Below are 18,951 nucleotides of genomic sequence, written 5' to 3' on the forward strand. Positions count from 1 at the left end.
ACTTCAGTATCTCTTGTTTCCTTGTAGCGTTTTCCTGGCCTGTGGCTAAGTAACAGTGTTTTTTCCTATTATGTGGAAGGTGTTCAGATAACTAACAAAGGAGATCAATAATGCTCAGTTCAGTACTAGTATATATATAAATGTTGATATTTTCTTCAGAGTAGATTGAGCAGAAGGAAAGGGAGTTCCCGTAAGAACATTGGTCCTTTTAGATGCTCACTACCTCCACCCCCGATAAATCCTTATTGGTGAATAAGAAAACTGGATGTCTCACTCCCTTTCAGTGTCCTTCAGGAGTCTGCCATTGTTTTTATTTCAATCATTCTGTGCATTACTAGATCAGACATCAACATTGAAACACCAGTACTAAAATACTGTCTAAAATAAAGAAATATATATTCTTGATTGATGCAATTCATTAATCGAAATTTTCTTTTGACTACCTTTCCTGTACAATAGATTGAGTAGACTGTGGAAGCTGTCTAGCTGAACTCGAGCATGAATTTCCTATCAAACTCGTATACTTGCTTTCCCATTTTCTTTTTAAAATTTCACCTATCTTCAGTTTTTTCTTAGGGGGGAGCACACAAACATGTACGCAGATTTCTTTTTCCAGTATCTATTTCTTGTTATTATTAGAATAATATCAGATTACAGTTTCATTTGATGTATAACATACACTGTCAATAATGATGATTGCTGGAATATTTAAAATTGCAGTTCTATAGGTCTGAATATGTTCTTTCACAAACTTAAATTGAAAACATGAAGAGGAAGAGGACCCCTGGTATTAAGATAAGGTGCCTTTCCTATAAGTGCTTATCATAGTGACACCTGAATTGTGTCATAGGAGTGAGCCCTAGAGCAGGAGCCAGCAGACCTAAATCCTCACCCCGTTTCTGCAGGTAATTTGTTCCCTGACTAGATAAGCAGCTTAACCTCTTTGGACCTCAGCTGAAAACTGGTGGTTTGGAACTAAATATCAAAAGTTTGTTACAGATGCATAATCACTGAGAACAGTAAGGCATCATTCTGTCCATGCTTGATGACAAGTTTTCCCTCCATCCTTCAGTTAGGGAGCGGGAGATAGAGCAGTTTTAGACACACCCTCCTCTCCGGAGCTTTTATGGCCCAGTGGAAGGAGACAGGCCCAGCGCTAAGAGCTTTTTCATTAAATGTTAATATTGGTAGAATACTTAGAAATGTCATGACATTTACTTAATTAGTTTGATATATACACTCCAAATCAAACTCAATCTGGGGAGGAATGCTCATTCTAGACCTAATGCTGTTTGCCTTTTCTTTTGATTTTAGGAGCTTATTTAATGAAAAGTGCCATAGACTGAAAAACCAAACATGAGGGTAGCAGGTAAGATACTTAATTCAGTAGAAATAATTTTGCTTTTTGTATAACCTGTTTAGTAATGACTGAATGAGAGGGTAAATAATCATTTTCTATGTTAAGTGTGACTGAATATAACAAACTAAATCATTATTTAGCCTTTTTACTTTTTTAGGTAGTTGGCAAATCATAAATTGGACGTTTAGTGGGTTCTACATAAGTTTTTGGGGGACACTTCTGTTGAAATTATTTATGCTAAATATTTTAAGTTATGATTTTTAATGTTTACGTCCTTATACATTAAGCTTGTTTGCCTAATAATATAAAAATATAAATATATATATGTATAATGTTCATATAAAGAACGATTTTGACAACTTAGGAAGGCTGATTTTTATTTTTGCTAAGTTGTAGCTTGTTGAGAAAAATGAATTGTGAACTTTAAAAGCTTAAATCTTTCCTATGTGTGTACATAAATTGAAACTAGTTTACGTGAAGAATTCAGTAAAATGTGTTTTGCGTAAATGACTGTTGTATTTGCTAGGTCAGGTTTAGCCTGCATAAGTGAGGTTATGTGTAAGGACATCTGTTCCTTAGGCAGCATACTGAGGAAATTTAAAAATACCATTTGGTGTTCATAGTATTAAGGTAGTTACCTTTATCAAAAGACAGATCCATAAATAACAGGAGAGGCTGAGACCTCTTCCTAACTATAGTGAAAACAAGTGTGATCCCTCCACCCTGCCCCTCTAGCACAGCCACTGTGTAGAGGAAGTGCACACTTTACATAGAAATTTCTACTAAGTAGTGTGTGTCCATCATAGGAGACAGCTTGTCATTTCTCAAAATCAAGATAGTCATTCTTTTAATTATCATCTCACCAGTAAAAAAAAATATTCTTATGGGGGCGTCTCTAAAGGCATGGTTCTAAAAGTACGTTACTTATTTAAGCATGGTGATTTGAAATAAAGCAAGTTTCTCTTTCTCATGTAATTCTACATTCATTCTAGTTGAAATTAACTTTGTCATCTAATCCATTTCTCTGATTTTGACTATTAATACCAAGGTTAATTGATGAGTAATTATTCACTGAGTGCTGATGTTATATTTGACACTGTTCTTAGTATAGGTCTCAAGGGGACTGTCTTTAATGAAGGAATAAGGAAGATTAGCTATTAGTTTATTGATTGTAGACTAATTAATCTCTTCTAATTAAAAAAAAATCCTGGTTGCTTTGAAATATCCTTATAGCCGTTATTCTTACAGTGAGGCATTAATATCTCAAGTTTATGCTTTTTGGTTTGTGAAAAATAGGGACACACTCAGATTAGTACAGTCCATGGCTGGAAGTAGGAGGGAATCGATTCATGGGTGGAATGGGAACTGTGGTGTATTGTGGGTAAGCCCCTCCCAGTCCAGAAGTGGATGGTGACAGCTCTGGAGGAGCCCCTCTGCAACAGGAGGTCCAGAACCCTACCGTTATGGAGGCTGTGCTGGTCTTCACCCGCCTGCCCCTCTCAGGGACCTTCTGCTTGTTCTATCACCAGTTAGTTTCTCCGCCTCTAAATTCTCTGTCTCTTAGAGCTTTTGTTTCCTCCTGCTTCCTTTGATGGTTTCTTATACTTCAATAGGTCTTGGTTTAAAACTAAATTCTGCTGCTGACTAGTTATGTGACCTTAGGCAAGTGATCTAAATCTTTGACCTTGTTTTCCTTATTTGTAAAATGAAAAGAGTATCTTGAAAGGCTGTACAAATGAAGTTCTGCTAATAAGGCACTTAGATCTGTAGTAGGCACTCACTAAATGGTGTGTGTATATTTTATGTACATGTATGTATATGTAAATATGATGTATATTGTTTAGTGTAGGCTTAGGTTTAGCTTGGTATTGAATTTAGTCCAGAACTTTTGTGTATTATAAACTTGGTATCTTAATCACTGTAATATTTCAGTCTTGAACAACGAAGGTTTGGTACATCTGCTTTAAGGGACAGGGAAAGATTATTTGCACACGCCCATGCTTGCTAGAAAATGAGATGTTAAGCCTGTCATGTGACGTATAATCTTCCAGCCCTTGGTCTTAAATGATCCAGAAGGAATATGCCACCTGTTAACCTTTAGCAAACACTTGTTTAGAGTGTTACTGTGTATCAGTACAAGGCACTCTACTAGATCCTGTGGGGGAAGAGTTCAAAGCCTAATGGAATTTTACTCGCTTCTGTGCTGAAAATGTAGATGACTGGTAGTCACTCTTTTTTTTTCTTTTTATTCAAACAGAAAGTCACAAAAATTATAATCATCCTCATCAGTTCACTCAGTCCCATGTAATTAATATTTTTTTATCTTGATCTTTTGTTAGCACTTTTATGAATTCATCAGTTTTCCATTAGAGTTCTGAAAACGCTTATTCATTCAGTTCAGCAGTATAGTCAGTTACCAGAAACCCGTACTTGTCAGAGTCTTTTGCATGAAAACAGGAAGCAGTTTTGGAAGGGGGAGAAGGAACAAAACAGGAGGCGGGGTGGGAATTGATTGGTTTAGTAGTTAGGCTTCCTCCTTGCCATCTCATTTCTATATTTATAGAGCGTTTCTAAATAAAAATGAGTAGCTCTGAGAATCTCCTGCTTCTCAGCATCGTCAGCCCTTCTGAGCATCATCAGTTCATTCATTTCCCATCCCCGTAAGGATACAGTCCCAGTCTCTACGTTTATGAAATTAGGATGAACACAGTTCTTTTTTGCTCTTCCTTATCCGGTAAGTTGAGTTTTGGTAGTTTCCCTGAAGAATGTGGTAATTTGATTGTAGTGGAGAACCTTACAAAGCACTGGGCTCTGTCAGGATCCCTGGATTCCTGTCCTTGTGCTGCCGCTAAGATATCTGTAATCTTGGGCAGTTGCCTCACTTGTGGGCTTTTGTTTCCTTAAGTAAGGATAGTGAAATGACTGCTGATCTTTTAGATCAATTTAAATTAAACTTTTGGTAAGAGAGGGGAATGGAGATTATATAGGCAAATATTAATATTGTTTCTGAATAGCCTAATGAGATGGCTCTGAAATTCTAAGAGTAAGAAGATGATGTTTCTTTCCTGTCATTTTTCATGTCCTTTTGTATCTTATACTTTTTCTTTCCTAGATTTGCTTAGCTGTGGAGAAGAAAGACAAGTGATGATTCACATTAAGCAGTTAATTAATTAGTAGCATTGCTAATTATTTGTAAGGCACTCAGAAATAATTAAACATACAAAGGTACGGAAGACTAAGAGTCTATTCACAGAGCTTACCATGTAACCGTGTTAAATGTGACAGGTGCCAAATTCAGTCCTCCAGGAGTGGGGAACGCGTGGCTTAAACTTTGGTGTTAAGTATGAGGGGAGATATTTCATTGTTCACCATACCAGGAGCACTTGTGTGCTTCAAGAGATGTGTGGGTTGGTGAGGACAGTAAGCCTGTTACATTTCACTTGAGAACTCATTGCCGAGTGGACATCCTGGTCTGTTGCCTTAGTATCTCTGGAAGGTTCAGTGTTTTTGTATTCTCTCTGTCTTGTATTGCCCTTTATCATTGAAAAGGATTGAGAATGTGTCATCCTGCATACTTGGTGGCGGTGTTCCATTGGCCTTGATACTTTTGTGTAGTCAGCCAGAAGTTGATAGCAGGTCATTTTTTTTCCATGAGAAAACTAAGCAGATGCCTCAGGCAGTCCTGTGTCTAGGTTGCTAGACAATCTCATAATTGTTTGATCAGAAAAATCAATCAAAATAGATTGTTGGTACAGTTTTTGTTGTAACTCAAGTAAAATTAAGATCCAGTAGATAAGAAGTAGATATTTGTTAGTCTTAAGAATTTTTTAAATACACTTACGTTTTTCATGGAAATGCATAACTAAAAATTCGATGGGCTCATAAGCTCATGTTGAATTATTTCTGCCCTTTATCTAGGTGCTGCAAAGTTGGTGGTAGCTGTGGCAGTATTTTTACTGACATTCTATGTTATTTCTCAAGTATTTGAAATAAAAATGGATGCAAGTCTAGGAAATCTATTTGGTAAGTTTTGTTTCTTTTTCCCTTCCTTAAATTTTATTTGTGATGAGATTGTCTTTAAATTTATACCAGTTATCAACATTGAGTTACTCTGCTGTTTAGGCTGTCTAGAAAAGAAAATGAAATTATATTGGTAAGTGTGATTCATTGGAATATTCTAAAATGTACAATAGAAAAATCTTACAATTCAATATAAAACACGAATCTTCTATTCAACATTTTGAATATATTTAATGGGGCCTATTTTATGCATGCCTACGGACATTATTCATGGCATTCTAAATGCACATGCTAGAAGATATCACACCCTATTTGAGTTGGCTGCTTAAAAACTTGGAACCAAATCTAACCCTCAGTTAGCAAGTGATTAGGAGTCATGATAATGCATTTTAAATACCAGCCATAGAAATCCATATTGCTTTCCTACCCTTATTTTCCTTCTGCACCATTTTTCCTTTTAGCAGTTTATTTGATGCTATGTTGTAAATGTACCACTACGAGCTGCCTTAATTCAGTTTTAAACAAAATCTTTAAGTTGATAAAATAAGTTAACATTTGCTAAGCTTTGGCTGAGCACTGTTTAAAGTATTAAAAAATAACTCATGGGGGGCTTCCCTGGTGGCGCAGTGGTTGAGAGTCCGCCTGCCGATGCGGGGGACGCGGGTTCGTGCCCCGGTCTGGGAGGATCCCGCATGCCGCGGAGCGGCTGGGCCCGTGAGCCATGGCCGCTGAGCCTGCGCGTCCGGAGCCTGTCCTCCGCAACGGGAGAGGCCACAGCAGTGAGAGGCCCGCGTAACGCATAAAAAAAAAAAAAAAAAAAAAAATAACTCATGAAAGGTCAGGCTCTGAAACCTAGAAACAGTATTTTGACCTAGTAGGCAGAAATCGAATGAAACAACTTTGAGATCTCTGGAATAGTTGGTGAGTTTTGCTTTCCGTAAATTAATACAAGACCGAATACATTCCCTCTCACATCTAGTTTCAAGACTCCCTTAAACCAGTGTTTCTCAAACTTCGATGTCAAGGGAATCTCTAGGGAATCTTGATAAATGCAGATTCTGATTCAGTGTCTGGGATGGGGCCTGAGAGTCTGCATTTCTAACAAGATCCCAGGTGATGCTGATTTCCCATCCATGGACCATATACTAGGTATCAGGCTTTAGACAGTTCTGGCATGTAGTCCTCAAGTTTCTGTATATTTTCATTTCTGTACATGTTCAGGTGACTTTTCTTACAATGACTACTTAAAAGTACTTCCTTGTTTTGCACTGAATTCTGCCTTTTATTCTCCCAAGTAATTTCAATCCACTGATCTTGCTTTTACCTGCTGGAGCTCTCTTCCACATTAATGATCTGTTAAATAGTTAAGTTGTGGTTATTCTCCTCCATGCCATCTTTTTATAAGTGTTCATCTTATCAAGTTATAAAATCCTCCCTTTGAACCATTCTTCTTAATGCACTGTTTATTTTCCTCCTGTCAGTTTTTTGGCACCCATCTTAAAGTGAAGTATCCAGGATCGAGCGTAGAATAGTTGTTGCAAAGTGTAGTGAGAATTGTCTTGACTTCTCCTGGGCTATGTGCGTCTGTTACTGCAAAGGGCCAACCTGGGGTCCTTTGAGAGCACAGCTGGTTTCAGTTGAAGGATGGGGCACAAAAACATGGAAGGCATTGAGGACTTGTTCAGTGTTGCTGTGGAAACAGTGTGCTGTAGCTAATTCTTCTAAGTAAGGTTGATGGTAAGGGAGACAACTTTGGGGATGGTAGCTTGAGGCAGAAGTAAGTTGAACATTTTTTTCTTTTTTGAAGTAATAGAGAGGTTTTCACTTCTCTATAGGCCGCGGGCAAAGAGTCAGTGAATTACAAATCAATGGGAAGAGATTAAACAGAGAGAAAAGGATGATCCTGGAGAGAAGGGGGCCACGGGACCATTGGTACAAATGAAAAATTACTTTGGGAAAAGGCCCACTGTTTTCAGAGAGAAGAGGCTGGGTGTGGCCACAGTGTTTCCCTGGTTTGGATCATCATCTCCAGTCTGGATGGTTTATTTGGACATTGCAGGGATGTTCTTGGGTCTATTTCTTATCTTTGATATCTGCCTATGTCACCACTGCCAGAGCAATTCTCTTAAAACTCTTGAACCTTTAGTATTTCAGTGGAGAGTAAAATCTGAACTCCCTGCTAGGATGGCACTCAGTCCCCAGCCTGCCTCTGCCTTCCCCACCTGTACTCCCCCACCCTTCCTGCCCTACCCCCCCCTGCCCCCCGCTGGCTGTGCCCACATGCACGTGATCTACAGACACAAACCCTGTCCTGTCCTTTCCTACCTCAGCATTCATGCTTCCTCACCCCGCGCATCTTTCTCATCTCCCCTTCATCTGTTAATCCTTCTCATTTTTCAAAACTGCATAAATGCCCCTTCTTGGGAGAAATTGTATTTTAGTCTCCCTCTTTTCCCTGTTAGAATGTTTCTCCTTTTTCTGAACTGTCCATTATAATGCATAGTACTTATATCTCAATTTGGCCTGATTTTATTCTGCCTTACGTTATAGAATTTCTTTTATTCTTTTTCATGTATTCGGCCTCCCTTACTGGAGAATGAATGTTGAGAGCAATAATATCTTAGTGACTCACCCAGCATCTAGCGCTGGGTCCTGTACATAATAAATGCTGATTGAGTGGAAAATGGATATAGGTAATTGAGGATTAGGATTTTTACATGGGGAGGAGGAGTATTTTCAAAGTGGGATTCATTTAAAGCTGTATTAGTTGACAAGCCACTGGTTGTCAGCTATGAACAAACACTGAGCTACTTTAACTAGGATAGTCGTCTTTCTTAATTTTCATTTTGATTTTTCCTAATGTTACGAACGTTCAAGTTTTTATTGTGTATGTTTTAGCTATTTAATTTAGGCATTCTTAGGGCAGATGGTTTATTTTGTTGTCATAACTGAAGTTAGGACAACTGAAGTTATGTTTTGTATCCACAAAACCTTATTGGATTCCAATCTATTGAATTGGTGAAAATTTAATTTGTGTGGTTAGTTTTAATTCTTATTTCAGAATAATTCAGCAAAGATGGAGATATGGTTGTGTTTGCCATTTGTTTAGCATCTAACAAGTTTAACTCAACATTAAGATTGTTTCTATAATCAGTATCTTAGAGGGACCCATGAGATTAACTATAGTTCTTTTGGTGGTGAACTTTTCCCATTTTTCAACTTGTTGATATAATAACTTACTTGATAGTTTATGTAAATTTACATTCAAGTTGATTATATAGTACTGTTTTATAAAAATACAACATTTCTAGAAAGGAAGAATGAAAAATTTTGCCTGCAATTAGTAGTTGAAATAACCAAAATAGATTCTGATATTTTTTAAACAATTTTTAACAAAACTTTTTAATTTAAGATAATTGTGGATTCACATGCATTTGTAAGAGATAATATGGAGAGATCCTACATACCCTTTACTCAGTTTCTCATTGGTAACGTCTTATAAAGCTACATACAGTGTAGTGTCACACTAGGACATCAACATGGGTACAATCTACCAGTCTTAGTTATGATTGTGGTTTAACATAGTGTTAGTTTTCAATATGGATACTTAACAGCTAGTAAATGTACTGAAAACAGTCCAAAATATTTTTGCAGTAAGTACTTAATATTCTCTTTAGTCGATTTATTTTTACCTTTCAGATTTAAACCACTGAAATGTTATATACATATAAATTATTTGAGACATTATTAAAAACTAAAGTACAAAGTAGTTCTATTGAATTTCTTTAACCTGACTTGTTGAAAGACATTCACTGATAAAACCAAATGTTTATTATCGTTTCTTGAAGTGAAAAGCTGAATATATTGAAAGACATTAAGAATTAAAACTATCAAGGTAGTTTGAGAAATGAAAGTTGCAGAAAAGGAGGGATTTTTGTGTTCGTGTGTTGTGCCCAAACTCTACGTGTGGAAAACATCCCGTTTTATTTATGAAAATTTACCTTTTTGGCCTCCAGGTGCTAAAATTCTCAGAACTTCAGGCCAAATAGAGGGCTTTTGCTTGTGATGCATATTGGATAAAATTTGTTTTAATCTGAAAAGTTTTTCACAAGAGGCTTTTTTTTTCCTTTGAGCATCTTCTCCCCTTACTCTTACACAAATTAAATGGAGGTGATGTTATTTCTCAAAAATCTGATGATTAAGAAACATTTACCCCAAATTTTATCCCAGTAAAGTTTTTTAAATTGAGTTGCATTGATTTATTATTTATTTATTAATACCTCTTAAGTTTTCCAGTCAAACCCATTTGACCATTTTAGAAGCTCATCCCTGGTTTTCCTTCTGTCTCCTTTTCCTCAGCCACACTCTTCCTCTGAGTGTTAGTTGATGATTAATGTCTCTAAGATTTCTCTCCTCAGCCCTCTCCTCATTTTAACTCCTCCCTTTGTGTGGCCTCATCATTTGCCAATTTTCCAGTTTATATCTTCATCCCAGGTCTCATTTACAGCTGGCCTCTAGACTTCTGCCTGGGTCTTCTCCAAGTGTCTTAAAATTAACAGGTCCACAGAGAGCTCAGCACCCATTACCACACCCCATCTCCTCACTAGACAACAAACATTTTGAGTGAGAGACAGTGTTTTTGTTCTTTGGCTCATGTAAATGGATAAATGAATGCTTCTAAAGGCAAGTGTCTGAGCGGTAAACTTGATTCCTCCCTTTCCATCACCCTTCCATCTGGTGTGTTCCACAGCCTTAGTTGTTCTGAGCCTGTCTACTTTTTTCAAACCCACAGTCACTGCTTTTGTTCAGGTTGCTACCCTTTTTTACCTGGATTACCTTAGCAGCGTCCTTGTCCTTGTGGACTCCTTGTCTCGAGTCTTGAATCCTCTGCAGTCTGTGCTCCACTCTGCAGTCAGAAAGATGGTTCTGAAAGCTCCCTATCCTGCTTCCTGCTCCTGGCAGGACTAGTGGTTTTTATACCTGTGATCATTAGACCTCAGACAGTCCCATTTTGTTGGGGGGGGGGTGAATATAAGTCTGGGTGCTAGAATGAGATATGGCTTTGAAAACTGGCTCTGCCGATTACTAATTATGCATAGAACAAATCCAGTTGCTAAACCTATCTGTTCTCAGTTTCTTTCTCTTTAAAACAGAGCTGATGGGCAAATCAACAATACATGCAAAAGTACTTGATAGAGTGCCCCACATATGTGAATGAGCTGTTATATTACAATACCCTGTTTTGATCCCACTGTCTTCCCCATATCTGGCTATCATAAGTTGGGTATGCCAGCAGTCCTGATTTGAACAATATTGCTCCGTAAGCATCTTAACATCTGAGCCTGATGATACATGTTTGTTTAGGTCTAAGTGAAATTGAGACTTTCTTTTTTTTTAAAATTAATTTATTTATTCATTTATTTTTGGCTGCATTGGGTCTTCATTGCTGGGCACACGCGGGCTTTCTCTAGTTGCGGAGAGCAGGGGCTACTCTTCGTTGCGGTGCGCGGGCTTCTCATTGTGGTGGCTTCTCTTGTTGCGGAGCACGGGCTCTAGACATGCAGGCTTCAGTAGTTGTGGCGCACGGGCTTAGTTGCTCACGGCATGTGGGATCTTCCCAGACCAGGGCTCGAACCCGTGTCCTCTGCATTGGCAGGCGGATTCTTAACCACTGCGCAACCAGGGAAGTCTCAAGACTTAATAGTCTGCATGCTGCTAATCACTGGTTGCTAGTCACTCTCTGGCTTTCATTTTCTCATTTACAAAAGTGAGAGCATTGGACCGAATGGTCTCGAATTATTTTTCCCTTTTGTGACATAATTAAGGAAAAATGATATAATTAAGAAAATTGAAAGAATGAGCCCCAGCACCCTAATTTACTAATTGATCATTTTTTGTTTCCTTCAAGTCTTTGTCCTTATCCGTGAATATATTTAGTACTCACAGATAAAGTTTGTTTTTTGCTCTATTCCACGCATTAAACTTTTCCCATGTGACTGCATTGCATTTATGACTTCAACGGTGCATAATATTCTGAGTGTTCTGTAGAGTTAATGACCTTCATTTACTTAGTCGTTTTCCTGTTTTTAAACATCTACATATTATTTTCAGCTTTAACATTCTCTTCTCCAGTTTCAGTACTGGTTTTACAGGAAATTCGCAGTTATCTAAAATAGTACAGAACTAAAAACTAAGTGACTATTTATAGTCAAACAGCTGGCAAACATTTATGACACTGCATGCTTATTAGCTAAATCAGGAAATGGCTAGCCACAATACTGTTGATGATCTGAATTGTAATCTCCTGGGCTGGGATCAGATGTTTGTGCTTTTAAAAAACTCTAAGTGTAGATGTCCAGGTTGACATCTACTGCATTCGGGTTAAGATTTGATCAGAAAATTCTGGCTTCCTTGAACTGATAAATGATAAAAACTCCTAGTAATGACCTTTTTTTAAATTATTATTGTACCTAATACATTTCTATTTTAGGGAAATTAAAGCTTCCTACCACCACTATCCCTCTTGTGTGCTTCCCACTCCCCAAATCTCTTAGCCTAACCTCTGAGATAGATAGGACTTTATATGCATATGTACAGTACACCATACAGCAGCAACAACTTTTAAACACCCTGATAGTCACCAAGTATATATTTAAACTCATTTAAAGGGAAGTTTGAAATACTGTATGATATCACTTATATATGGAATCTAAAAAGAACAAACTCAGAGAAACAGAAAAGAATGCTGGTTACCAGGTGTTGGGAGGGGGCGGAGTTAATGAGGAGACATTGCTCAAAGGGTACAAACTCCCAGTTATAAGATTAACAAGTTTGGGGATTGAATGTACAACATGGTGATTATAAGCTAATAATACTGTCATATACTTGAATGTTGCTAAAAGAGTAGATCTTTAAATGTTCTCACCACAGAAAGGAAGTGGTAAGTATGTAATGGGATAGAGGTGCTAGCTACTATTATTGGGGTGTAGTATTATACCACTATATGTACTGGTATCGTGGTAATCATTTTGCAGTTTTTAAATGTATCATATCAAAGTGTTGTGCACCTAAACTTACACAATTTTATGTGTCAACTGTATCTCGAGAAAGCTGGAAAAAATAAAAAATGAATTTAAAAAAGTTAAGCTTGTAGAGTAACTTTCTGATTGGGATTTAAATTTATAATAACTAAAACTAAACATAAAATGTAAAGGTAAAAACAAAGTACTCTATCAATAATAAAATAATACCCTCCATAATTCCTCTACATAATTGTTTGTAGTGAATTATGTAGCCTAAAGTTACTTTCTCACTTTTTCTCTAAAGTGATATTCGTGTTTTATGTATTGTATACTAAGCAATAATTCAAACACATTTTTATAGGCCTGTTAGCTCCACACATGTTTAAAAGTGATACTTGCCAATAACTTTATTCTTTCTAACGAAGATAACTTTTTTTTCCTTAGCAAGGTCAGCACTGGACTCAGTTGCACGTTGTAAGTATTTCATCTCAATATTTTGCAGATGGTTTATTCTTTTTCTCTTAGGCATATGAGAACCTATATTCAAACAATGGATATAGTTCAATGTGAGCAAAACTGATTTTAGAAATTATTAAGTTTTAAGGAAGCTATTTGATTGGATAGCTCAATATTTTGGGTATGTATTTATAATGGATATTTTGTTCCATTAGTGTTTTTTAGCTTCAGTATTATAAGTACAGAAAGTGTGTAAAAGAATTCCTAGTTAGGGGATATATGTATATGTGTAGCTGATTCACTTTGTTATAAAGCAGAAACTAACACACCATTTGTAAAGCAGTTATACTCCAATAAAGATATTAAAAAAAAAAAGAATTCCTAGTTAGAACTAGTATGTGAGCAGATATTCAGTGATGCATCAGGCTTTTTACTGTCCATTTATTTTGCATATATGGACTGGAAATGCAAAGTAACAATTCCAGACCTCCCCCATCCTGGTTTTTTTAAATAAGCTTAAAAATAATTAGATAAAATATATTTACCCTCATGAAGATCATGTTACTTGTTCCATTTATGTTAACTGGTAGCTTGGTTCCTAGGAGGTTCCGTTTTGTTTTGTTTTGAAGTTCTTTGAAACTCTCAGGAAAAAAAAAAAAACTAGCATGTAGTTTAAGATATGTATATCTTGGTGTTTTGCATAATGCCCTTTGTGATTTGAGATATGAAACAAACTGAATACAGAGTCTGTTAACATTGTTTTCTTAAAATAAATTTTTTTTCTCTCCAAAGCTACAAAACCTCCCAGATATAAATGTGGGATCTCAAAAGCTTGCCCTGAGAAGCATTTTGCTTTTAAAATGGCAAGTGGAGCAGCTAATGTGGTAGGACCCAAAATCTGCCTGGAAGACAATGTGTAAGTATTTATCAATTTGGAAGTATAACGTGTGCTATTAAATTTTAGCAAATTGAACCTGAGTTTAATGGATCCTTTGACAATGTATTGGGCATGCTTTTACTAAAGAAAAGTGATTTCCGTTTCCATTATACAATTTTTCCCCACTCATTTAAGGAGTCTTAAAGTTCTTACATTCCATATTAAGAGTGACATAAGAACATAGCATTTATTCAGCTTCGTGTAAAGATGAGAGATTTCCTCTGAGTAAATTCTCTACATCCCAACTGGTAGTCATAGACACAAGGTGGCTGTTTAATTTTGATTCTTAAGTAATAGGGGAAAAGTTAATTCATTTAAATTAATTAAAAGTTCAGTTCCTCAGTCACACCAGCCACATTTTAAGTGCTAATAGTCACGGACAGCTTGTGCCTACCCAGCTGAACAGCACAGACAGAGGGCATTTCCATCGCTGCAAAGAAGTCCAAATAGGACCGTTTTTGTCAAATAGATAGCACTGCCCTAGATAATGAACACTTTATCTTACAAACCAACATCTTCCATCTTAAATGTTTGAATGCTGCTTGTTGAAGTATGAAATAACCCAGCAATAACCTCTAGTCCATTGTGGCCCAGAACTGCTTGCCACTAAACTGAATGGTTTCCTTTACTGAGGTGCTCTACAAAGTATACTTTTTAGGGTTTTTTCAGCCTCCTACCCCAGTGTCCAACTTGATTGTGAAGTTCCTGCCTGTGAAGTTGCAAACCTTACTTTCAGTTGGTTGCTTTTAATCTGGTCTTGCCTGAAAAATTAGATATGTGAGCTTATTTAAGCTTCACATAAAATAATATATGTACCATTAATATGTAGAATAAAGAGTGAGGTAATTTTACAGATAGAAGGAAACGAGGCAGTTTTTCCCAGCATTTTGTGTGTCTTTTCTTTTTAATATAGAAGCGCTAACATTTTTATCTTACCCCCTTTTTCAGTTAACCATGCATAGGTTATTTAGCCTCTTAAAATAACACTTTTCTTATAGATTAAAGGCTTGAGCTAGGTGATCTTAAGGATCCCTACTCATTTCCTTTTTCCTCATGCTGATGATAATCCATTGTCCTCTGATGTCTCATAATAGTCTTGCTTTACTGAATTGAATTAAAAAGCACTTGGATTTTAGAAGTTAGTAGATTTTGCATTAAATAACATCCTTCGCATTACCTTAGAGTGTTCCCATTCACCATTTTCACCTTTTTCACCTTGTTTGGCTAAAGGGGCCGGAAATTTGATTCTGAATAATAAGCAGAAGTTTTCTTAGAATGCCCAGCCCATGGTAGATTGTCTTTAGACACCTCTGCCCCCTTGAAGTATGAAAGTTTTAATGCAAAGAAGAAGAGATCAAACTCTAATGAAGACTAGCAGGTTCTCTATTCACAGATTAGAACAGGTCAAAAAGAAGAGAGAAGCATATGTATGCAGGCAGTGGAGTCTGGTAAAATAAGTTCGGGCTCAGAGCCAGAGAACTTGGTTCTAGCATAGTGGGCATGTCATGTAGAATTTGTATTTCAGTTCGTTTAACCGTAAAATTGAGACAGGCTACCTATCCATCCTCTTTTCAGGAATCATTCTGCCATTCCCATGAGAGGCTAAATAATTGATGGGATTTTACAGTTTTGCCTCAGGCCCTGAAATCTAGTCCTTGAAGAAGGACTGAATAATTGGCCAGGGATCCCTAGTGGAGAAATAGGGACAATTCACAGTCTAGTACCTTTTCCAGTATATTCTATTTCTGTATTGAAAGTTTTTCCAGGGAATTCCCTGGTGGTCCAATGGTTAGGATGCCGCGCTTCCACTGGCAGGGGGTGCAGGTTTGATCTCTGGTCGGGAAACTAAGATCCTGCATGCTGCGTGGCCAAAAAAAAAATAATAATAATAAAAGCAGATTGATACATGGCATATTCATTTGTAGCCAATGGGTAATTTGAGACATTAAATAGCATGTTTCTAGAAAGTTTTTCCAACAAAAAATGTTAAAGAAAGAGTCTAAGTTTTCTTAGCATCATTCATTCCATTCACTTATTCAACAAATATTTGCTGAGCACAGTCCCTGCTTTCATGGAACATACAGTATAGTAGGGAGATGGATATTTAAGAAGTAAATGCAAATAAATAATTAGAAATTGTGGCACACGCTGCACAGAGCAGCAAGGTGTGAAGAATACTTACTGGGGCAAGTGAGGTGAGGTCCAGGTGTCCAACTTTAGATTGAGTGGGTCAAGGAATAATTTCTCTAAGACAGTGATGTTTAGTCTGAGAACTAAAGGATAAGAAGGAAGACAGCCAGGTGAAGAGTGGGGGAAGACCATTCTAGACAGAAGGAAGAGCATGCTTGAAGGCCCTAAGATGGGACAGAGCTGGAGAGAAGTAAGGGCTAGGCGAGTGGAATTTACAGGCCATGCAGGGAAAGAGATGAGATCTTTTTCTGAGTGTGCTGAGAGGTTGCTGAAGGTTTTCAAACTCTGGCATGTCATCACTTCATTTACATTGAAGAAAATGATCTGACTGCTGGGTAAAATGATTGGAGAAGTAAAAGAGAGCAATCGGAGGGCGATTACCATGGCTGCCATAGCTCTTCAATTCCACTCCCCCCACCCCGCACACAGTTAGCAAGAGACTTTTTCTGCCTGTGTACCCGCTGAAATATGTAAGTGAATACTAAAAATACATAAGTAGAAATTTTAATATTTTCCTACACATGCTCTGAGCATATGCAAACTCATTTTGGAGACTACTAGTCCAGATCATTGCTTCTCAGTGGGGTTGATTTTCTCCCCAGGGGACACTTGTCGAGGTCTGCAAACATTTGGGGACATCAGAGCTGTGGAGGTGCTGCTTATAGAGGCCAGGGATGCTCTTAAACCTCCTACGGTGCACAGGATAGCCCTTCCACACGAATTATCAGGTCCATAATATCATCATAGACTGAGATTTAGAAACCGCAGTACAGATAAAAGATGGTAAGATAGGGTCGTGGTCATGGTTTTAAGGACAAGTGGACGCAGTCAAGATACATCATGGAGAATGAGATGGTTTTCAAGCTTCTCATTAGTTAGAAATAGAAAATCCCGGGTATAAATATCTGGTGTCACACAATACAGGAATTGTAGCTCTTTTTCTTTTGTATTAGAGAACCCATAGAGTTTACTAATATTCAAGATACAGCTTTTATTTCAGGCATTTACTCGTATGATTTCAGTTTATATGAAGTTGATATTAGGAATAATACTTCACCTTTTATTATAATCTCAATGTTTGGTACAGAAATTATATGGCAGACTATTTTGAGGGATTTTTTTTTTCACACTGAGAGGCAAGATAGTGTTTTGGGCTGTGAGGTCCAAAAGGTAAAATCAAGGATACTTTGTAGGTACTTACATAATCATTTAAAATATAAACATTTTAAAAAAGTAAAAACCATTTTAACGTCATGAGTGGTAAAACAGAACAGCCAACCAGCCAGCCGGCTAGTTTTGACCCATGGGCTGTAGTTTGTTAAACCCTTCTCTAAACGAATCATAATAGCTAGAGCACGTTGGAGGTATTTGAAACAGAACTCTGTTCAAAGTTGTAGAATCTATCTATAGATTGTATAATCCTTTTTTTTTAAGCTATTTGCCTGCAGGTGTGGAGCGGTGGTGGGGCGACCTTCATATTCGTTAAGGATAAAAGAAAATATTTCAACTTGTGTTAGTAAGAGGGACTAACCTTTTATACATTTAAAAATCTTTAGTGGTTTGTCCTTTGCTGGCTGTAGGTTTCCCCTGATAGAATTTAGTTTTTAAAACTTGATAAGCTACTGCCCTCTTGTGGGAAGCCTATGTCATAGTGCTGCTTTGTTGCCTTTATTTCTCTGCTCTCTGATAGACGCAGCCACACACTCCAAATGATCTCTGTTGGAGAAGACGCCGTGACACTTAATTATTACTCTAACAGGTTAATCATAGCTGTGGCTTCTTCATATCAGTGATGGCTACAGCGCATTTCTGAAAGGAGCAGAACAAATGCATTTTGAAACTTCCCTCTTATGCTGCAGACTTGTTTGGTTCTTTTATGGCCCACCTTTCACAACTGGTCTTGCACACACATAAAAAAGGCCTGTGTTTTACTAACTACATTTAAGTTTTAGAGAACGAGTGAAATTTTGAAGACAGATACGCGACGAGTATGGGTAAATAGTTAAATGTTACTAAGCTTTTACAAATCAAATTCTTATGCTTTTCCTTTTTTAATGGATCTTGGAGTAGAGTTTTGTTTTTTTTTTTTTTTAGTTTTGAAAAAATTACAGAAATATCAGGCCATTGCAAAGATAGTACAGAGAGGTCTCGTGTGCGCTTTACCCATTTTTCCACGTGGTTGTATCTTATGTATCAATAATTACAGTATAATATCAGAATGGAAATTATCAGTTAGTATAATGTGTGTGTTTAGTTCTATGTCATTTTATCATGTGTAGACTCATGTAACCAGTACAGCAATTAGGATACAGAATTATTCTATCACCACGAAGATCTCTTTCATAACACCCTCTAATAGTCACCTCCACCATCACTGACCCCTGGAAACCACTAATCTTTTTATCATTTCTATCATTTTGATGTTTTCAGAATGTTATATAAACAGTCATACAATATGTAACCATTTGAGATTGGATTTTTTTCACTCAGGACAATGCTTTTGAAATACTGGTTCGTATTAATAATTTGCTCCTATTTTATTGCTGACTAATATTCTGTGGTATGGATATACCACAGTTTATCTATCACCTTTTGTCCTCAACCAGACAATTTCAGTGCTTCTAAATTGGGCTGTTATTGATAAAGCTGCTATGAACAGTCATATAGAGATTTTTGAATTTCGAATGCATCTTTATTTCTCTGTAATAGAATGCCCAGAAGCTCTGGGTTGTGTGGTAAGTGTAATGTTTAATTTTGTAAGAAACTGCCAAACATTGTCCAGAGTGACTGCTCCATATTACATTCCTACCAGCAGTGCATGAGAGATCCAGTTTCTCTGTATATTTACCTGCATTTGGTATTGTCACTATTTTTTATTTTAGTTCTAATAGGTATGTAGTGGTATCTCAATTATCTGTCCCTTATGTCTGGTGATGTTGAACATCTTTTAATGTGTTTTTTTCCCA

The 18,951-nt window shown here is 37.0% G+C and overlaps 1 protein-coding gene across 4 annotated transcripts in view; it reads left to right on the forward strand.

The window, feature by feature from the left end:
- The window catches only part of FAM3C (FAM3 metabolism regulating signaling molecule C), a 48,353-nt gene that overhangs the window by 12,233 nt on the left and 17,169 nt on the right, over window positions 1–18,951 (forward strand). For 3 of the 4 annotated variants that reach the window (XM_032643367.1, XM_032643368.1, XM_032643369.1), the window contains exons 2-5: window positions 1,315–1,369; window positions 5,279–5,383; window positions 12,847–12,876; window positions 13,651–13,774. In XM_032643367.1, the coding sequence (XP_032499258.1) occupies window positions 1,357–1,369; window positions 5,279–5,383; window positions 12,847–12,876; window positions 13,651–13,774 (272 nt within the window). In that variant the 5' untranslated portion in view covers window positions 1,315–1,356. The remainder of the gene's footprint in view (window positions 1–1,314; window positions 1,370–5,278; window positions 5,384–12,846; window positions 12,877–13,650; window positions 13,775–18,951) is intronic. The other variant, XM_032643370.1, reaches the window with a different exon arrangement.

This window comes from Phocoena sinus, chromosome 9, assembly GCF_008692025.1.
Source record: "Phocoena sinus isolate mPhoSin1 chromosome 9, mPhoSin1.pri, whole genome shotgun sequence".
In the NCBI taxonomy this organism is placed as follows: Eukaryota; Metazoa; Chordata; class Mammalia; order Artiodactyla; family Phocoenidae; genus Phocoena; species Phocoena sinus.